Source organism: Mus caroli, chromosome 2 (assembly GCF_900094665.2).
Source record: "Mus caroli chromosome 2, CAROLI_EIJ_v1.1, whole genome shotgun sequence".
In the NCBI taxonomy this organism is placed as follows: domain Eukaryota; kingdom Metazoa; phylum Chordata; class Mammalia; order Rodentia; family Muridae; genus Mus; species Mus caroli.
This window is the reverse complement of record NC_034571.1, coordinates 139245015-139267537: the sequence shown is the minus strand read 5'-3', so window position 1 is coordinate 139267537 and position 22523 is coordinate 139245015. Positions and strand designations below refer to the sequence as shown.

General features: G+C 40.4%; 2 protein-coding genes across 3 annotated transcripts in view; one reads left to right on the top strand and one right to left on the bottom strand.

Moving 5' to 3' along the window:
• Positions 1-680: 680 nt before the first annotated feature.
• Positions 681-2692, top strand: Nkx2-4 (NK2 homeobox 4). Its single transcript, XM_021156627.2, has 2 exons — positions 681-1143; positions 1549-2692. The coding sequence occupies exons 1-2, from the start codon at positions 693-695 to the stop codon at positions 2151-2153; spliced, it is 1056 nt and encodes a 351-aa protein (XP_021012286.1). The 5' UTR covers positions 681-692; the 3' UTR covers positions 2154-2692.
• A 5386-nt stretch (positions 2693-8078) lies between these two features.
• Xrn2 (5'-3' exoribonuclease 2) overlaps positions 8079-22523 on the bottom strand; it is a 64725-nt gene continuing 50280 nt past the window's right edge. For both annotated transcript variants that reach the window (XM_021183010.2, XM_029470951.1), the window contains 3 exons: positions 17496-17559; positions 11142-11283; positions 8079-8600 (listed from right to left, as the gene is read on the bottom strand). In XM_021183010.2, coding sequence (XP_021038669.1) covers positions 8535-8600; positions 11142-11283; positions 17496-17559 — 272 coding nt within the window. In that variant the 3' untranslated portion in view covers positions 8079-8534. The remainder of the gene's footprint in view (positions 8601-11141; positions 11284-17495; positions 17560-22523) is intronic.

Here is a 22523-nt window from a genome sequence, read left to right as displayed (position 1 = left end):
TTTAAAGGATCTAACGATGCATAAATTAGAGAGCCCTACAATGGCAGAGGACGGTCATTGTACCTCTCCTCTTTATGTGCTCTTATGGTGGGACCCAAGAGCCCCCTTTATTTTTAACACTTTAGATGATGGAGCCAGTGAGGGGCTGGTAGCTAGAAAGGAAGAGAACCCTGAAAAACATCCCCCTCCCAAACTTAACAGCTGTTTGTCCTCCCCCCTCCACCACCCCTCGACGTTCTACTGAACTTTGCCACAAAGTCACTTTAGGAAAACTCACAGTCTGCATGAAACAAGCGTGGCTTTCAGTGGGCTCTGAGTTTTTTATTTCTCTAGGGCTAAAGGTAACCCGGAAAGAAGCGCGATGGATGGAGCTAGAAAGGGGGGCAATCTTTTCCAGAAACACCCAACTGGCCCTTTACCTTTTTTGCCTCCGTTATCTGGAAGGGGGGTGAGAGAAAAAGATGTCAATGACCATTGTTTGCTCGTTGGGGATGTTGCTCCGCCCCCCGAGTCTGTCGTAAACCTGGCGCTGGACTAAAATAAACCCGAGATCCCGCAGCTCGGGGGCTCGCCGCGCCGCGGACAGCTCTCCACTGGCGCTGCCGCCGGGCCGAAGTGGCGGCGGCGACGAGCGGCCGCCGCGTCCCGCCCGCGCCCGCCCCGGGCCCCCCTACCTGGCCGTCCGCCGAGCCATGTCGTTGAGCCCCAAGCACACGACGCCCTTCTCCGTGTCCGACATCCTGAGCCCCATCGAGGAGACCTACAAGAAGTTCGGCGGCGTCATGGACGGTGCGCCGCCCGGCCTGGGGGCGCCCCTGGGGGCCGCTGCCTACCGCGCGCCACCGAGCGGCCCCTCCTCGCAGGCGGCGGCCGTGGCGGCGGGCATGCAGCCGCCCCACGCCATGGCCGGACACAACGCGGCGGCGGCAGCAGCGGCGGCAGCGGCGGCGGCCGCGGCGGCCGCCACCTACCACATGCCTCCCGGCGTCTCGCAGTTCCCGCACAGCGCCATGGGCAGCTACTGCAACGGCGGCCTGGGCAACATGGGTGAGCTGCCCGCCTACACGGACGGCATGCGGGGCGGCGCGGCGGCCGCAGCCACCGGCTGGTACGGCGCCAACACGGACCCGCGCTACTCGTCAAGTGAGCGGGGCCAGACGCGCGGGACTGAGGGCGGGCTGGCGGCGCGGGCTTTTCCCGCCACAGCCGGGGCGCGAGGGTGCTGGCGTCCTGGTCAGCGGCGCCCGAGGGTCGACGCGCGGGGGGTCCTGGCACGCGGCCTCGGGCTCGTGAGGGGTTCTGGGGCCAGGCTGGGGACGCGCGGGGCGGCCCGGGACGCGCGGGGTTTCTCGGGAGCCCCCTGGGGCGCACGGGGGTCGCCGGGCCCCCGGGCGCGCGGAGGGAGCGGGGCTCGGGCCGCGGCGCTCGTGGGGCGGCGCGACCCAGTCGGGGGCCCCGTGCCGTCACTTAAAGCGAGCGGGGCGTCGGCGGGAACGGTTCTCGCAGGCCCGGCGCTCACCGGCCGTCCTTCTTGGGCCCCCTCCCCAGTCTCCAGGTTCATGGGGCCGTCGGCGGGCGTGAACGTGGCCGGCATGGGTTCGCTGACCGGCATCGCGGACGCCGCCAAGTCGCTGGCGCCGCTACACGCGGCCGCGCCGCGAAGGAAGCGCCGAGTGCTCTTCTCGCAAGCGCAGGTCTACGAGCTGGAGCGGCGCTTCAAGCAGCAGAAGTACCTGTCGGCGCCCGAGCGCGAGCACCTGGCCAGCATGATCCACCTGACGCCCACGCAGGTCAAGATCTGGTTCCAGAACCATCGCTACAAGATGAAGAGGCAGGCCAAGGACAAGGCGGCGCAGCAGCTGCAACAGGAGGGCGGCCTGGGCCCCCCGCCGCCTCCGCCGCCGCCGTCGCCGCGCCGCGTGGCGGTACCGGTGCTGGTGAAGGACGGCAAGCCGTGCCAGAACGGCGCGGGCACCCCGACGCCTGGCCAGCAGCCGCAAGCCCCGACGCCCGCGCCAGAGCTCGAGGAGCTGTCGCCCAGCCCGCCCGCTCTGCATGGTCCCGGGGGCGGCTTAGCGGCCCTGGACGCGGCCACCGGGGACTACGGCGGAGGCGTGCTCGGCGCCAACCTGCTCTATGGCAGAACGTGGTGATGAGCCCCGAGGGTCTGCCTGCGACTCGCAGGATCCGCCAAGAAACTGCAAGAACGGATGGGGGAAATGTACAGAAGCTGACCCTTTAGTGCATGGAGATAAGAACGAATGAGTCACGGAGAGGGTCAGGCTGCTCTGAACCTCTTTACTGGGGGTGGGAGAAGGCAACAGCCCCGGACCGAATAATGTGACACCACACTCTGAAGTGGTGATTTCCCTTCTTTCAGAAGTTCCTAAGTTATGCGGAAGAACTGACTGACGGAATACGCATTCACCACGTTCCTAACCAAAGCTCTCAGAGTTTTAGAAGTCGGAAACTTTGTTGGTGTTTGTATCTCTATAAATCAACCAGCTTTTCACGATGAATCCTTGAAGTGGAATTTATTTTGGGAGATTAATTTGCAAAGCCCCTCCCCTAAGTGCAATTTCGTTAATGCTTGATTGAAAGTAAATTGAATTGTAGCCCAAAGTGGATCATATACACAGCAACGTGATTGCTGAGGAGTAACTGCCATTTGGGTAAAATAGAGAAATGGAATAAAAAGAATCGAAACACTAAGTATACGGATTGTTACCGTTTTTACACTTAAATGCTGATTTTAAAATATTTTGTTCATTATTAGGCAACCAAGTAATTGTATATTATCCTAGAAGAGTACAACCCCCATCCCGACCCCAACCCAAGATGCAGCTCTTTTTTTTTTTTTTTTGGTTTTTCTAGACAGGGCTTCTCTGTATAGCCCTGGCTGGCCTGGAGCTCATTTATATAGAATCTGGCCTTTCCAAATCAGCTGATAAAACATACCCTTTTATTCTATAAACATGGTATTTATTTTCTTTAAAGTATTTTTACTTGAATTTGGTCTCCTTGACAAAGTACTAGAAAAAACAAGTAAAACTGACACTATTACCACCAATCTACTTCAAAGCAAGTTAAAAAGAATAAAGGTGATTTATTGAATTGTTATCATACTATACAGAAAAAGTAAGATAATTATACGTTTCCATCATATTTAGAACGTAGTAGTTGCACCAATTTTATCGGTGTTTTATTGTATAAATAAATATATTTACTCTTTATTATGCCAATTAATATTTTCAGCATTTCAAATGAATATTTAAATATAACTTTAAAAGGCCTTAAGTACTTTTTCTAAAAGTCAAGAGGTCATTTCTTTTTAAGTGTTGTAGGGATTTTTTCCTTTTTTCCTTTGGCCAGTGTGGCAACACAGCTCTTTAATCATTAAAATAGTCATATTGGAGGAAATAGAACCGACTGAATAGTGTGAACTTATAGGACTAATGGAAGTTTAAGAAATAATATGCGCAAAACATGCTTTCAAAGAATCAAAACAGATGGTCACCAGAGATACCAAACCTCTTCTAAATTTCTATGTTTTAGAACAAATCTGAGTGTGAAACACTATTTCCTCTCATGGTTTGAACATTTTTCTGGAAAGTTCAAAGGGACTGCATAGAAAGGTACATAGAAGTCAAACTTGCACTTTCTCCAAAATGTATTTTATAAAGTAAATTCTCTCTCTCTTTCTCACTCTAAATTAACTCCAGTTCCTTTCAAGGCAAGAAAAGGGAGGGGCCATGAGGCAAAGAGATTTGTCTTTTATCAAACCACCGTTGTGCATTTTTGGAGAATGAGATTTAATTTTAAAAGCATTTAATAAAATCTCAGTAGACAAAATAGTCTAAAAATGGTGCGATAAACACAGAAAAGTCTCCCAGGTTGAGTTTTTGCATTATGTAGTAGATTGACTTCAGAAATCAGTATTAATCTTTACTGGTAAAGCTATTACTGATGTGCTGTAGTTCAAAGTGCTTTGTTTTCATCTGTTTGATTACACTACCTCTAGAAATTCACACCATTTGCAATATTTTTTTTTTTAAACAGGCCATCACTTACAAAAACAATAGCTTTATAGTCCATGGGCATGAAATGATGCCCTAAGAAAAATAAACCTATAACAGTTCTACACACACACACACACACACGTAGCTTATTTCCAGACAAAGAATCCTTTAAATTAAATGAACTCTATTGGAAATAATGTCACCAGAAGCAAACAATCTTTTTTCATTTGCTATTTTCTGAAAGTATATGTACTGTAGCCATATCTTTTTCCATTCAGCATTTCTTAAGTAGGAAAAAAAAAAAAAAAAAAAAAAAAAAACAAGCTTGAGGTAATTGCTGCGGAGGGCTTAACATTCTACACCCAGAGACTTACTGAGCACGTCCTGATAGGAAAAGGTTCGATTCCTGAAACATTAAAAGAAATGTTTTTTACTATAGAATTCCACTTTCTGATTAATGCAAAGCAAAAGCCTTTTCCTTCTTTTGCAGTTGGTGCTTCACAGATCCTTTATAAAAATACAAACGGCTAGACTAGGTGAAACTCATTAACTGAAGAGGAGGATAAGTGTCTCCACAGCCAAGAGGGAGAACTGGAGCAGGGGCTGGGTGGAACAAAGCCCTCTCAAAGTTTAGCAGAGGCCATAGCAAAACCGGGTTTCAGAAATGCTAACTCTGCAGATGTGACATTTTGCAGTACATTTTGGGGTCTAGCATCTTTTCTAGTGGAGGAATAGAAACCAAAATGCAGAATGAAAGTTGCAGAGGGTAACAGCAGGGATTGCAGGTACTTCCCTGTAATCTTCATTAGAATGCAAATTAAAGTATGGGAGTGCGTGCAAATTTGAAGGACACAAGAAGGATGTTTTGTAAACGCAAGGGTAAGAGTGTAACCCAGTTGTCCTATTTAAGGCTTTGCTTAGAACTACAATCTAAAGGTCAGGACAAATAGTTAACACAAATGCGTTCAAACTCCATTCTGCTAGTAGCTGTTTACTTTCAATTTAAAGCAAATCAGAGACTCAATTCTGTTCACCCAATACAAATATCTTACATAGGCTTGCTTTATTAGCTGCACTGAACAGTAATGCTTCTAAAAATGAATCTGGGTCCATAATTTTATTAAAAAGCATATAGATTTGATTTTTAGATGAGTTTGTGCAGATGAGAAAGTAATGCATTATGTGGTAGCAATATAAATCCCAGTTCAGATACAAAGCAAGGATATTTCCTTGCCATTTAGTGCCACAGTATCATGGTGGACCTCTGTATGTTAAAATTTAGGTTTTTTTTTTTTTTTTTTTTTTTTTTTTTTTATTTGGTGTTTATGTGGGGTGCCCTGGCTTAATGGAAACTTTTTTTTTTAAACGCTGTGAATGCCATCCTCAGGCCCAGCAAGCTAGACAATGAATACATTTATAAAACGTAAGCAGCCCTTTTACGGCTAGTGAGAACTGATGAGTAGCTATCTGGGGACATTTCAAAGATCCCCAGACTGGGGAACCATTTGCACAAGTCACCTTGTGCTCCTCTATCCAGTGAGTGTGGAGAGTTCTTTTTGGTCTCCAGGTTAAGTTTTCTAAATTTAATGGTGATGAAAGTTTCTGGCATAAGGGTTTTAGTTTTGCTCAGTTTTGCTTTAGATAATTTATCTGTAATGAAGTGAAACTTTTTTTTTTAATCTCTGTAACTTTAGTAATTGTTTAGGTAACTTCTAATAAAAAATCTGTTAAGCTGTATAAGCTTAAAGTGCACAATTTCACAGTAGTGCCATTTTATACATACAAATTAAGGCATGTCATCTTTTTTCTCCAATTCTGGAAGTAGGGTAAAGAAAAACAGCCACAGAACATGTTGAAATTAATGATGAATGGACGAAGCATATTTCAAGAATGGGCCACTTGTTACTTTGTTAGTTCCTTGACCTTTTTCCTGGTTAGAAATAGAGGACAGAGTCACCAGGAATACAGCATCTTAGTTTTCTGACCAAGCGTGGGCAGAAGTCTTGAGAATCAAGGCAGAGTTGCAAAGTCACCCTGTGGCCTTTAATTGTGGTAGACTGACTCTCGAGAATGTCTAGATTTTAGATTTCTAGGCACAGCTAAATTTGGTTACAGTCAAAACTTCGAATTTTAAACAGGAACCTGGTGGGGTGGGGCCAATGTTTCTGACTTTCTTATAGGTTCAGCGTGTTTTCTTGCCTGGAGAATTGTGAATATGCAGACTGCAGTACTGCATCCAGGGAGTGGAGAAAGGATGCTACAATGCCCCCAAGATTGAAGGTCTGAGATTCCACACACTCACTCTACTCCACATTTGTCTATTCCTGGGTAGGCTGTGAGGCTTCTGAGTCCTAGGCTTAGGGGAGACACTGGGCCAACTGCCTCAGCCTCCAGATTCCACAGGGAGGTGAATCAGGACACAGCCCAACCTTCACTATGAGGGGCAGCTCACAGTAACCTGCCAGCCCTGTGCTCCCAGGCAACTCAGCCTCAGCTGCAAAGTGCTTGTGCATCCCAAACCTTCATCCTAGCCAAATCCCTGAGCATCTGACCTCCATCTAGAAAGGAGGATTCCTACCCAACACCCAGCTCTGTTATATCCCAGGTCTTTGCAAAAAAAGAATTAACCTACAGGTCATTATATCCTATCTGCCTTTGAAAAGCTTAATGGCAGTCATTAACTATTTGCAGAAGGTTTTATACTTTCACATCACCCCTGTGGGGCTCTAGAACTAAGAAGGTTGCTTTTTCCTTACTAGGTCCTCTCAGCATATGTCTCCAGGTACTGACTTAAAATAGTTCAGTGAGAACCTCCCTGAAAAAAGATGCCCCAAAGGTAACATAATGGAATACAAGTAGCAAAACTAGCCTGTTGCCTGTAACACTAAAACTTGAGGGAACATTTACATCTGTAAATATCCTTGAAAGCTTTAAACAGCACTTTACTGAAGTAACAGCATTTTTCTCTTCTAACACTAAGAGATGGCAGAAGAGGAGAATCTAAGGGTTCAGGAACTGAGCAGATGTTCTCTGGGCACACCCACCTGTTTCACAAGAGAGAACCTACTGTCAGCTAACTTCATTATGCCCTTTACTTGGACTTCTTCAGGACCTGTCAGCCAAAACCAAAATTTAAAAACTAAACCAAAACCAGGGAATTGAGGAAATAAAACGCATTAGTGTGGGTTTGGAGAATTCATGAAACTATATAAAGACAGACACATGTTCCCTTTGGAAGATAGAGTACTTTATTTAGAAGGCTAAATGAGAGACATTAATAGTAGGATTCATTACTATAATGTGGCATGAAGGTAACACACAAAGGTTGACAATTGCTAATGGCTACTCTTTGTTCCAACAATAAAATGACCCTGCTGCTTTCACCATCATCAGCAATGAATTTAAGTTTCAAAATGCCTGTCTATTCAAAGGTGGATTGTTTTCCCCACATAATAAAAAATTAACAACTGTGCTTTAGCTGTGTTCTAAAGAACCAATGTCCTAGGTGAGATGGTCCCAACGAAATCTTACTTTACAATATTAGGCTAGAAAAGCTGAGACAAAGAAAGCCTCAGTCTTCACAGAAACGTAACCGGTCTAAGTTTGTTTTGGTAATGAAATGAAAATAGCTGTGTCAACTCTAAACATGCACTTAGGGAGTTAGCGTGCTCAAATGAAAGGGAGTAAGATCCAGACTGAATGCCACTGTAAAATATCACTTAAAATATGCTGAGTATTGATTCTTTAGCTAAAAAACTTCAACTTGAATTTTTAAAAATGATCCCTAAATAAGAGATTTAGAAGCCCTTAAAACTAAACCACAAATATGAAATTTGTAAAAATGTAAATATTCAAAGATTTACTAGTAAAATACTAATATAATAAATGCTGCTCTTGAAGCGCTAACCGTATCCTCTTAAAACATACCTTGACACTGACTGGCTCTTGACATTTAACTGTAGGAAATGCTTTCTGTGTAAGCTGGCACTGTAAATAAATCTGCATAGGCACCATAAGTCAAGACTTTCAGCTGAGATAATCAGACACCAGACACCAACATTTTTAAAGTTTAGCTTTATTTTTATTTTTTTTTACTAAAGTCCACAAATTTCTGTAAGTCAAGTACTTTAATGAAATGTTTTCAAAGAAATGTTGAGCAATTTATGCTCTAGTCTGCAGAATGTGCAGCTCAAATGTCCATACCTAATTATTAATGTGCATTAAAATCAGCATAGAGCTGTTTTGAATTTTAACCATAATGAAAACCCAGGACTCCGAATTTCGTCAAATGTGTTTACAAGCAATAATAAATTCAGACCCACTGTATTATGCCATACACATCTCTGGAAAGCAACATGAAACAGTGAGATCAGATCAGTAAAAATATACACACAGTTAAAAGAAATACACAAAGTACTGTAGTTTTATTAAAAACTACTACTTGAGAAAGAAACCTTTCCACAAATAGCATAAAAATGTAGACTGGAAAAGGAATGTGGAAAGCTTTACAAAAGCCTAGTTCCAACTGTATCTTCCCGAGGGTGGTGGCAAAGGGTATTTCCGTCCTTCTCTGGGATATCCCTGAAAGTAAACAAAAGAAAGAATTTATCTTCAGGATTAATAACCCCTAATATAGACATTACTCTCCGTGGAAGAGCACCTCCTCAAGAAGCCGCAGACTTTTTCTTAAGGTACATCCCATGGAAAGTCTTCAAAAGTCTGTGTTCAAACAAAGCTGAAGACGCAAACAAAGTTTGAATTATTGAACACTAACTCCACAGCATTAATAACAACCACATCTAGGAAACTCCCTAAAATGCAGACAAATGAACAGTGAAATGCATCTTGTAAGTGTGTAGAGTGGGGTTTATTTTTATGTCTGTATCAGTTCTTTGAGAATTTCCATGTATTGTGATTATATTCATTCCCTTCCCCTACTCTTCTCAAACCACCCAACTTGTCTCTCTCTTTTTTTTTTTTTTTTTTTTTTTAACCCATCAAGTACAATTTGTGCTGCCCATATATATACTTTTGGCTGTGTGACCTTTACTGGTAGTCAACCTACCAGGATCTACACCCTACCGGGAGCTAAACCCAAAAACCATTCAAACATTCCCTCTTTTTCCCAGTGATTTCTAGTTGCCAATAGCTCCTTAACTAAGGGAAGGAAGGACTTTGTGTCTACCTCCCCTCTCTATGCTGGATTCTGTCTGGTCTCGGTCTGCAGATATTGTGCATGCTGTAAAGACAGTACTTTAAAATTTTCCACCATTCTGAGTCCTTGGTAGGAAACTCTCTTCATTTAACCAAAGGAAGGGACTTACTGAGGCCTAATGGCCAGTTATTTTTAAGAATATATATATATGCTCAATGAAAAACAGAACATTAACAAAACATTATTAAAACGCTTACAAAACATTTCCATACAAAAACAATTCGTAATTCTTTTCCTAAAGGTCTGGGAATACAGCTCAGAAGTAAGAGCATCTGCTGGGTGGGTGTGGCACGGGTTTGGGGCTAAAGGGAAGAGGAGCTTCCTACTTAGGACTCGAGGTTCTAGTTGATCACTTAAACAGCTTACACTCACTCTATGGCATGACAGATCCTGGAGGCTGCAATGTGGGCTAAGGACGTGTTGAGATATATTAAGGTCACTACAAATAAAATGAAAGCATCATTCCCTTTAACAATAAACTCTAACTTCAATAGTTGCAATTTAACAAACACTACATGGAAACATGACTAAAACGAATGAGTTATTTCCAAAAAAGAATCTTCCAACTTGTTTACATATCTTCTCAGCAAAGAATTTCACCTTTTCCAACAGCAGAGTCCCTCCAAAAGGAAAATCTCCTTGGCCACTTCCTGAGGAAAGATGAACTAACTGGGGTTCAGTGTCCCCAGCTCTGCCTCCAAACTATGAGATCACAGGCTTTCAGTTCCTGACTGTAAAACGAAGTAACTGCACACAGAATCTTCCATGGTTTCTCATGTCTTCATCTTAAAATGCTGTTATTTTAACTGCCTAGTGCCACCTAAACTCCAGTAGCACAGACAGCAGTAATTTCCTAATAGGACTTTTCAAAGGTGTTGGGTAGAAAAAAATGTAAATTCTGTGGAATGATTTAAATGAATCAAACAAAATTTTCTCAAAGGGCATTGACTGTAAGTAATTAAGGTGACCATTTTCTTGTATAGTTGAAACAGGCTTACAAAAATACACTTTTAAGGTATCAAATGGTTTTCCTTCCATGTCAGAGATCTTGGATTAAAGGGGTGGGGGCACAAAGTAAGAAAAAGAAAGTAGAAAACTAATATACAAAGTACTGCCAAGGCCTGCAGGCAACACCAAGTAAGCAATTTAAAACTCCTCATGCACTGCAGGCGCCTAACTCCAGGAAGACTACACAGCGGAGTTGCAGTGTTCCAAACCCTGTCCCCTACCAAGGATTGGATTAAAGTACGAATCCTGCTCAGGCTCACAGATGGCTAGGGGGATCATATTAAACAGACCTCAGCTTTAACTTGCTAAGACTGAATGGAATTAAGAAGACAAAGCTACATCACCTCAATGTATCTATGAATTATAATGCTCTTCTGCATCACATGGCACTTTTCATTTAGCAAGCAGAAAAATGTGTGGAAAAATCTGCTTCCACAAGGAGGGACTCAACGACAATCAGTTAAGAAAATTCTAGGATGAATAAAGACAACCAGTAAACAAGCACTTTTGTGTTAGTTTTATTTTATTTTATTTTACTTATTTAATTTACTTTCAGCTTCCAGGCAGTCTTCATTTGTTAATGACAGACCTAGTTTAATAATACAATATCCTCTAAGCTAAAAAGAAGTGTTTTGGTGACTGTGACTCCTGTTAATCACCACTGACAGCTATGATAAAGGGGGCTCCTAGGATGGAAGTCTTGAAGACCTCCCATATATAAACTATTTAGGTGAGATGCTTGACATCAATGTGTGTTTAATGATGACAGGAGTTCACGTAAGCTGCTCGATTAACAATTTCTCCAGAAATACTGGTAACAACATATGAATCCCTAAGAGACAAACGGAACAGTGCGCAGTATGCTGCTTTCCCTCTACAGCCCACATTGTATTTCTTACCTGTCTCCCTCCTCGATGGTCGTCCCGTCTGGGTGGATAGCCTCCAGGTCCTCCCAGCATCTGGTACTGATTTGGCTGAAAGGCTGCATTTTGGTTCTGGATCATCCGGTTCCATGGCAGTAGAGGTTCAGCTCCAACACTTCTGTAAAAAGACATTTATATCAGAAGTGAAGCCTGCTTTATTTTACAACACAAGCCTAAAATGGACAGGTTATCTCCTCCTACATTTAAGACAACTCAATTTACCTCGATGTGATATACAGAATGTGTAGTATGATGGCCTTTGTGTCTCAGGTAACCAGTGACGTGTACTGCATTCCATAAAACACCACAATTTATTAAAAGGGATGTTTACAGCTGATGGCTCAGAGGGTCCAAGTGCCTGCCTTACAAGTCTGATGACCCAAGTTCAATCCCCAGAACCCAAGCTGGAATCTCCACATGAGGTAATATCCCACCACCACCACCACATTAGTATGCACATAACGCAATAAATAATTTTTTAAAGGGGGATGCAAAAAGCCAGCTGATAAACTTTTATAAAATATTTTTTATGGTTTTAAATGTGAAGTTTCTTTGTATCTGGATCCACAATCAGCAAGCTGATTACATTTATGATGCTGTCCAAAAAAGTAAACATGTTCAAGTAGGAGAAAGAGGCTTTATTTTAAACAATGTCTGACTCGTTCTTAGATTCTATTCTTTCTAGTTAATTGCAGGTTGCAAGTGAATTCTTACTGCTCAGTATTTTGAATCCAGGGTAGGGAACTTGGCAGTTTTTTCCCATCCATTATTCTGCTCAATATGTCAGAAGGTCTGATGGTGAAGAAACCTTTTCAAGTTCTATTGATGCAGTTTTCAATTGACCATGGTGACCTAGCAACATGAGCACTAATTGGCATGGGCTGACTGGCATTTGGTGTACAGTTTACATGGGAACACAGATTCAACAGCTATTATAACCCAGTTTGCTGTCCCAGATTACTAGTTGAAAGACATGTTTTAATTGTCTTCAAGTGCCTATTTTAACTTTTAGATACACAACAACAGGTAGAAGGCATTAAATCATAACTTAATTAAAACCTGTCACATAAACAATGTAACAAAGATATTTCTAAAGACAATAATCACCATTTAAAATGGAACTTTCCCAATAAGAAGTTTTTAACTTCTACTTACAGTCACAAAAAAATAAACAAACAAAAAAATGTTCCTGTATACTTTAACATTAGAAATTTTGGGGCCAAAGATGATGCCAGGAAGAACTCAGTAAAATTTCTTATATTCACCAAGGTTCTGAATAGCCAGCTTTCACTATAATGATATCAGCATATGAATTTCACTTCTTTGTGGGAGAGAAAATGTTAAGGATAAAAGCCTGAAGTTGGGCTCATTGGATAGTAGACTAATTCTTCTTACAGTTAGCTATTCAAATCTGAAGCTATTCTACTTTCCCTTCAGTTACAACAAGCCTTCCTAAATCAAAACAACAAAAAAGCGAAATAATTATTCTTGTGTAACAGTTCAAAGACAACAGCTGTCTGAAGACTCAAGGAAGGGCAAAGCAACTCTTTATAGACAGGAGTGAACCCAGAGCTCAGATACAGCACACTGCATGTGATTCAGAGTCAGTTCAAAGTCAGAGTGAGGTGCCGATGGTTACGACTTATAATTATCTTGAGGTTATTATCAGTACGAATGAATTCTGGCACGAATGCCCCGTCTGACTGAGAAGAACAGCTCTGTGCACACATAAGGACGGACTCTTCTGACCTCTGCCGAGCTCAGGGACCTGCTGGTGATGGATACCATCAGGGATCATCAATGTGGGACACATGTGCAAAGCCTACAAACCAAAACTGCAGCTCAGACCCTGTACTGTCAGGCATTTTTCTTTTTAGTCTTAGTGAATTTCATGGAATTTCGTTAGCATAATATAAACTGTAAATAAAATTTAAAAGCATTTTTTATATTCTAAAGTTAGAAGGCAAACCCATAGTATAAAACATACAAATTTTCTTTTTGTTCAAAATAATCACTAATGTTTTGGATCAAAGATAATTTCTATGATGAAAATCATTAGTAATAAAATTTCAAGAGAAAGAACAATGTAACAGTGGTATATACTACCATTTTCTGTTTGCTGGCAACAACACCTGTATTTATTTACCATCAACAATCATTTTTATGTTAATTATATTAATTTACAAATATAAGCAAACTGAAACTTTGAAACAATGTTTCTAAAATGCGAGGTGGAAACCCTAAGGTTGGCCTTCCCTAACTTCTAATAAATAGGACTACATGTGGTGGTGCACACCTTTGATCTGGAGGCAGAGGCAATTGGATCTCTGTGAATTTAAGGTCTACTTAGCAAGTTCTAGGCTAGACTACATAGTGGGAACTGTCTCCAAAAAAAAAAAAAAAAAAGCAAAATAAAAATACGAGGTGGTGGTTGTGCAGCCCTTTAATCTCAGCACTTGGGAGGGAGATGCAGGCAGATCTCTGTAAGTTCAAGGCCAGCCTGTTGTACAGAGTGAGTTCCAGGCTAGCCAGAACTACACTAAGAAACTGTCTCAAATATCAAAACAAAACAAAAAACAAAAACAAACACAAAAAGGCATAAATAAATAAATAAATAAATGCAAGAGTTAGTGGTTATAAACTGAGGTAACTTATAAGGCAAGGCACTACTTGCTACTGCAGTGACAACAATATTCTTTTATAAAATTTTTTCTTAGATATTTTCTTCATTTACATTTCAAATGCTATCCCAAAAGTCCCTATACCCTCCCCCCAACTCTGCTCCCCTACCCACCCACTCCCACTTCTTGGCCCTGGCGTTCCCCTGTACTGAGGCATATAAAGTTTGCAAAGACCTAGGGGCCTCTCTTCCCAATGATGGTCGACTGGCCATCTTCTGCTACATATGCAGCTAGAGGCACGAGCTCTGGGGGTACTGGTTAATTCATATTGTTGTTCCACCTATAGGGTTGCAGACTCCTTTAGCTCCTTGGGTACTTTCTCTAGCTCCTTCATTGGGGGCCCTGTATTCCATCCAATAGATGACTGTGAGCATCCACTTCTGTATTGACAACAGTAATCTTTTTTTTTTTTTCCTGAGACAGGGTTTCTCTGTGTAGCCCTGGCTGTCCCGGAACTCACTCTGTAGACCAGGCTGGCCTTGCACTCAGAAATCCGCCTGCCTCTGCCTCCCAAGTGCTGGATTAAAGGCGTGTGCCACCGTGCCCGGCTGACAACAATATTCTTAAGCTCCCAAATTATTGCTCTATAGAGTAGATGGTAACTAAGGCCCACCGATTTGGATAGTTTAAATTTGTATGGTGGTTAATCATATTGTTTAAAGATTTTTTTCCCCCATAATTTAGTTGAGTAACCACAAGTAAAAAAATTAAAGTGAACGGCTGTGTTGTACAGGCTGAAAAGAAACTCAAATGCTGGCTAGTCCTGCATAGAGTCAGCACCATTAACTACAAGTTATTCTGTTTGGGAAAGAGGAACAATGGCTTGTTTTTGAAACAAATCTTTCTGTCTCAACCTTCTCAGTGCCCAGATAACAGATACATGCCACCATGCCTATCTCTCTTTTTTTTTTTAAAGATTTATTTATTTATTATATGTAAGTACACTGTAGCTGTCTTCAGACACACCAGAAGAGGGCGTCAGACCTCATTACAGATGGTTGTGAACCACCATGTGTTTGCTGGGATTTGAACTCAGGACCTTTGGAAGAGCAGTCGGGTGCTCTTACCTGCTGAGCCATCTCACCAGCCCCAACCATGCCTCTCTCTTACTGATTTTTTTTTTTCTTAAGGAAATCACGTGTATTTATTTTTGTGTGTTCACATTTGCCTGTGTGTATATATATGTGTGAGGTTAGAAGACAACTTGCAGGAATTAGTGTTCTTCCACCACTGAGTCCTGGGGACACAAATCAGGTTGTCAGGCTTGGTGACTGTTGCTTTTATCCACTGAGCCCTCAACCAGCTGTATTTTTAGGTCAAAGGGATATATATAGATTTAAGTACTGTCCCAAGGGAAGAAATAATTCAAGACAATATACTATAGTTTAGGAACAAGAGACACTCAAAAGTCATGTTTTAATAGGATTCTTAACAATGCCCCAAAATAGTACACTAGAAATGCTCTAAACTAAGGATTAGAGAAACCTGACTCTCATAAGACTACCACCATCTGTTATCTATAATCTTTTGGTAAAGTAAAAAATGGTTCCTACTCTGTCTTGTAAGGTCTGACCATCGAGAATGACAAGGGCTATGGAAATGAGCAATAAGCTGTGACCACTTATTAGCTAAAGAAGTTTAAGAGAATAAAATGGTTTCCTTCACTAGTACCTGGGAGGCTGAGGCAGAAAGAGTGCAAGTTACAGACCAATGTGGCCATATAGTGAGATCCTACCTCCAAAAATAAAGAGTTCCATTCCCTAAATAACAATTAATGATTCTATAAATGCTTATCTTTAACTTTTTCTTTCAGGGATGATGTTAAAGTATCTAAAACTACCCACCCACCCCACAAAAACCCAAACAAAATGTTCCTTACTTCTGGGTTCACAAAGTCAGGGTAATAACAGTTCTTGGTGAGGATAGAATAAGAACAAGAAAATGATAAAACAGCAGAGCAAGGAAGAGGATACAGATGGCAGTCCTAGACCAACTTTCCATGTGTACAGACCAGAAGGAAAGCTGCTGCAACTACAGATAGAGCCCCAGAAGTGGAGGCTAATCTTTCCTTTCCTTTGATGTGCTGTGGCTTTAAATTATGTTCAGAGTAAATAGTCCGATGAGTTCTGTTCTACTAAAACATTTCTTGGTAACGAGAAACATGGAAGACTGACCTTGGATAAGCTACTGAATGTGTCTCAGTTTCTGTAATAATGAAAATTAACAGCATATCTATGAGAAGATTTTAACACAGTGCTGATAATGTGAAGAAACACATTGGAAATTTTTATTAACATACTGAAGAAGTTAAGAATGATATGAAAAAAACAAATATAACAATTTAGAAGAATTTATCCCTTTATTTGTTTTAAAACGGTGTTAAGCTAGTCATGGTGGCGCATACCTATAATCCCTACTCTCAGACTTGAGAGACTAAGTAAGGCAGGAGGACTGGAAGTTCGAGGTCAGCCTGGGCTATTTTGATGATAATTAAATAGTATGTGCAGTATTCTTTGTGCATGTACAACATATACTTACCAATCATATTCGATTTAAAATATGATTTGCATGAGGTGGCTGACACTATCAGGTGAGTTACACAAATTTTTGTAGCAATCTTGAAGAAAACAACAGAAGGCAATTTTGGAAGAGGTCAAGAGCTGCTAAGTATTTGTGCAAGAAGAGCACTATTTCTGGAACCATTTGTTAATGCACTCCATTCATTGAAGATGTGAACAGATGAAAATGGCTAACTCAGCAAAGTAAAAACAGATTGTAACTGGGAATGTGAGAAAGGAAGCTTTACTTTCATGAAACTCCATTTGCTTTTACATTTATTGATGCTGTCAAAACCAGCTTGGAACAATACATTACACTCTTAAATAAATGATTCTACAGATGATAATATAATTATTCATAACATGCCCATCTGACTTCTCATGGCAGGTTCATCTGACTTAGGAACACAGAACTTATGAGTGACAGAACACATGTCAAACATCCCTTGTTATTAAACCATGTCACATTCTTCCTAGTCCATGGTACTTATTAGACTGCAGATCCCATAATCCTCTTCCGAGTCCCTTCTGCATTTAATTCAGTTCAGTCTTAAGTAGTTAAAGAAACTGTTTTCAGTGGCAACTAATAACTACTGACCTACAGTGACACTGCCCTACAATAGGCCTGTCAGCCCTGAAAAAGTTGTACCAAAGAAGCTGATTAGAACTTGAAGAGGTCTGTGGTAAGAATCAATAGCTGGTCTGTACTAACGCTGTGCTGCTGGCAGACGTGATAAAAGTGGAACACCATTAGTTATGCCTCATTAAACTGCACAACCCTGCTAAAGAGAAATTTGTTTAGCTTGACAAAAACCTAATACAATTTTAAGCTCTGTGTTGCATTTTTTTAGACTACCTCAATGCATCAATAAGATAAAGTCCAAGAAAATCAAGAAACGCAGGAAACTATATAAACAAGAGCATTTAACAAAGGATTGATTACATATTTCCTAAAAACAAGTGCAAAAAAAATATTTGAGGTGAGAAAAAGCATTCTTTCCAACCAGGTACGTTTGGTTTATAAGTAAGCAGCATACCCCAGATATCAATACAGGAAGCATCTAAAGCACAAAAGCTTTATTTAGCATTACCTCTCAAATCTATGCTGCTGGAAAAGAGGAGGAGGACCTCGCCAGGAATCTTGGGGCCTCATATCTGGAAAATAAATGGGAGGAGTTGACAAAATGCTTGCGAAAGCGTCTACCATCACCTGCCAACATGGGTTATAATTCAAAGTCCCTGAAAAAGGAAGGAGATAGCATGTAAACCAAGTAAGCGAGCCAGAATCAGAATTAGCCATTAATGGAAAATAACCAACAGAAAGAATTAGCACAGACTCTCGCTGGTTATATTTTTGTGGCTAACAAGGCAGTTTTGGTAACAACCTTAGCTATACTTACACTTCTCTCTCACTTCCTGTAGTGCGTGGCTATGTATCACATACATAGACTTTTTATGTGTACTTTAAATGTTATAAAAAAAAAAGAAAGGATCTCAGCCTTTTTCATGACTGTACACTGAACTAGTAGGATTAATTCTAATGGAACTATGACACTTGTCTCATGAGTGTGCCAACTGCAACACCATCAAATAGAAAGCATACAATCTTTCCAAAACATACCATCGAGAAAAGCTAATGAAAGAACCCCCTATTTTTCTGTAGTTTCCTCATCATCAACCCCCCACCCCCACCCCATTATTGCAAAGCAGAACTGGCAGTTTTATCTACTTAGATAAAACCAAATGGCTGCTGCTCTCCTACATAAACTGAACATTACAATGAAGGAAAGGTCCATCAAGTCCTGGTCAGGCTCAGCATTCACATTTAAAACACTCAAAGAGGGTAGTATCAACCAACCACTGCTCCTGACTTCTGCCTTCCAGTTATCATCTGCCTCTAGCATGATCTGATGTGACCTGATTAAAACAGCTAGGTCTAAAAGTTGTGCATTCACTATGTGAGGACAGTGGCCACCTCCAGACTACCAGGAGCAAGAACACAGCTTACCAAAACATTTTCAGGCATACAGTGTAATGGAAACACAAACTAAAACCATGCTTTTCAAAATTGCTTTCTAAAAGAAGAAACGAAAGCTTAGACCTAGTTAAAAACCAAAAATGTACAATTTGGTATTACAAAAGAAAAAGAATCCAAAAGGATTAATGCTTTTAACTTTTTTATAAAGCACAAATGGGCCAAGTTAAAGTATGTGATAACTGATGACTGTAGCATGACACAGCTGGCATCCTCTGCTCTGAGCTTCCTGCCCTGCTCCACAGGTCTGAGAAAGCCAGCCTGGGGTTGTTCTCTAGATATGGCCATACTACCCAATAACTGGTACCAACCTGCACAGTTTCCAGCACCAAACTAGGGGGCTCCTCTTTCAAAAAGGAGAGGAAGTCCTTCACCAGAAAAGCAAGTAGTCTCTCTAGCTGAATTATATCCTGTTTTACTGCTTAAAAATGATATCACTAGCAGTAAAGCTGAGTCACAATGTAGAAAAAGCTTCCAAATGGTCCAAAGATGTAAAATAGGGCTCAAAACCTCAGTGGAAATTCTGGAAGCTAATTATGCAGGTCACAGAAATGGGAGAACAAAGTTCCTTATTCTGGGACCAGAATGATTCAGACTAGAAATTGTCAGAAAAATCAGTATTTTATCTTATCTTTTGAGACAGGGTCTCATGTATCTCAGGCTAGCCTCATAATCTAAGTAGCCAAGATGACCTTGAACTTTTGATCCTCTTGCCTCTATTTGTTTGGTATTAGAGTGAGCTACAGGACCATGCCTGGTAAATATGGTGCTGAAAAATGGAGCCCAGGGCTTTAGGCAGGACCAATTACCAAGTGAACTAAACTTTAACCCCAAAGGAAATCTTAAACAGGTAAAGCCTAGAAATTCATATAAGAATGACAATTGTTTCCTTTGTGAGGCTTCCTTAGATGGAAAACTTAGGACATTTACTAAACAATGACCTGCAATCTATGAGAAAATAGACCACTGAAAATTAAAATAAATTATTTGTACTTTTTCTGATTTCTTCGTTAAACTTGACGACCAATGACCTATTCAGATGGTATACAAAAATTAGTAAGAATCCGTTAAAATGTTTAAAAACTTGTATTTTTTATGTCTTTACATTTACAAAATTAGGTAAAAGACCGACAAAAGTAAACAAAACCAAACCACCAGAATGACTGATTCAGATGCTGTTCAGCTCTACTTTGCATGCCTGCGCTTCACCCTGGAAACATGTTTATCATTAAGACTTCATTCTCTAAGTCTGGTTCCATGGTGTATCCTAATAACCACAGAATGCATACCCTACACAATACTTAGAAAAGCTTTCACATGAAAACCCGATTTATTCAAGATCAACTAAAGGCAATGAAAAGGACATATGCACATTAAAATAAACTTTCAAGAGCCATTTACCCTAATGTTTTCTGAAAATGAAGGGGGAAAATGTTTATTTTCTCCTAGAAAGTATGTAATTGGAGGATAATGGCATCTCAACCATCTCTTCACATATATTAAATTCAAACATGATGTACATTAAATTAACCATAAGATTATTTTTAAGAACTAATACAGTAACACAGAAGCATCAAGGGCGAGCATTTCCTAACAGTCTATAAGTGCTAGAAAATAGTGACAAACATTCATTCCCATGTCACCATTTGCAGGTACATCAAGTGCTTCCATATTTAATTCTCATTTTCAGAACAACCCTTTTTCACATAATCTTAACATTAGCAAAAATAGTGTTTTGCTAAAACTTGAACTAATAATATAAAATTTAAAATTTTTCTCTCATATATTATTAAACATTCTTTGCTTTTAATCCAAAAAGAAAAGTAAAAAACAGCCACAAATATTTTCAAAGCCACCTTTAAACAAATTTTTTCATGTAGCTCTAAGTAATACACATAGCTCTTAAGTATTCATAAAGTAGAAATATTTCTTGGCTTATAAGTAATGAAGCAGACAGTAAAACACACTTATTACCATTCATTTGTATGACTCTAACAGAAGATCTTTTTGAGTGGGAGGAAAAAAACCTACGAGACAATGAGTTGCACTTCAGAAGGCACAAGAACAAGGAAGGGGCAGTTAATATTTTTCCTTTGGTCTTTAAAAAGGTAGTATCCCTTTTCTAGAGCTCTAAGGCCACATAAACCAGCTTCAACAACAGTTTCTCAAGTGACAATTTACTTAATCAGCATGGCAATCACAGAAAAGATTTCACGTTAACTGATTGCAATAATAACAAGTCACTTTTCAAATGCAGATAAGTGACAAGTTTGCTGATCAAAATGAAGAGAAGTCACGTGCCACTTTCTCTAGAATGCAAAACCTGATGCTTTATTCATATTGACTACTCAGGTCTACACCCGATTCCAAAAAGTTATCAAAAAACAAAGAATTAATTATATATAATGTGACCCAAGCTGTCACATTAAAGGTAAACTAAAGACCAACAATAAGAGACACCAGCTGATAGAAGAGGCACTTTGACCAAATGGTTCATCTTCAGTGTATTTTACACCATACCATATTAAATAAAATAATTATGACACGAAAAATGCTTTTGAAAAGTTAAGTGGCTTAGTTTTCAATTTTACTAAAATAAAACAGTTTCTAACCAAAACTTCAAATTTATAATTTATAATTAGTGATGTTCTATGGGTTATGAACTCCTGTTAAGCAAAGCACCACTAACCTAGGCTAGCACTTACCAAAGAGGGATATTTTACACTTTGTTTTGTGGGTTTGGGTTTTGTTGAAACAAGGTCTCCCTCTGTGACTCAGTCTGACCTCAAATTTGTGGAATCTTACTCCCACCTTTGTTCCACCAATCTGCTAGGATGTATGCTAGTAAACCCAAAGCAACTAAGTTTTGGTATTATGCTTTTCCTGTGTGCGTGCACGCATGCGCGTGTGCTAAGATTTATTTTTATTTATCTGTTATGGATGTTTTACTTTCACACATCTGTCTACAATGTGCGTGCTATGCTGTCAAAGTCTAGAAGAAAATAGCAGATTCCCTGAAACTGGAGTTACTGATGGCTGTGAGCTACCACATAAGTGCTGGGATTTGAACCATGTCCTCTGAGAGTGATGGCATTGTAATCAATTTCAGAGAGTCATGCAAACCAGCAAAGTCACACAATCAGACACCATACCTGATAACAAGTGAGTCCTGAGAGAAATGAGACCTTCAGAACCTATTTCTTCTCATGTCCTATATCCAAACGTCTGTGCTTTAAGTTAGAAAATGGTTTATAAATCAACTAACATTAAAACCATGACAGGCACAGAGCACAGACACTTCTAACAATTACCTACTTTAGCAGCTGGCACTCTAACAGCTAGCTACTCAGCATACCTAAAAGTAACGCCTGGCTCTGTGGCATACAGCACTGAGGTATTATTCGGATCAAGAGTGGTTTAAGTCTGGTGTGGTGAATACATCAGAAATCTAAAACAGAAAATTTTCTGTAACTCTGAGGCCAAGCAGGGCTATATACTGGCTAACAAAACCTTACCTCAAAAATAAACAAACAATAGTAATAACAATTGAGTTGGAAAGTAGAGAAGTGAAAGGAAGAAGGGAGAGATTTAAAGATTTTTATGTTTTCTGCATTAAAGCAGCACTTTTTATTCCAGGTCGTAGCAGAGATCAAACACAGAACCCTGACAAGAAAGATAAGGGCTCTGCTGTTGAGCCAAATCCCCAGCTCCCACCCTTCTTTTGGAATTTAATTTATAAAATACTACAAACATTAAAAACATAGATTTTAAGTGTCAATGCCCCTCAAACATAACAAATGCTAGTTTCTTGCCAATGCTTTTCTCCCCCATGCTGTCCTTGTCTGGTTGGGTAGCAACTATATGAAGATAGTTTAGAGAACCTGGCCCATGATCTGTATCTTCCTGATGAACAAGCACAGCCATGGATCTCAAATGTAGCATTAAGTAGGAATAAAATTAAAATCAGTGGTAAATAGCATATGTAACACTCAACTATTTTCCTTCACTACTATGGAAATCAAAATATACTACTTCCTTTATGGTTAGCATTATCAACTATTTATAACTCAGGTTTTGAGAGGTG

What these genes read in the sequence shown, in the direction of transcription:
- Nkx2-4 (XM_021156627.2), top strand. Translation starts at nt 693, where the DNA reads ATGTCGTTGAGCCCCAAGCACACGACGCCCTTCTCCGTGTCCGACATC. An exon ending in GGACCCGCGCTACTCGTCAA is followed by an intron (nt 1,144 to 1,548) that starts GTGAGCGGGGCC and finishes CCCCCTCCCCAG; the next exon opens with TCTCCAGGTTCATGGGGCCG.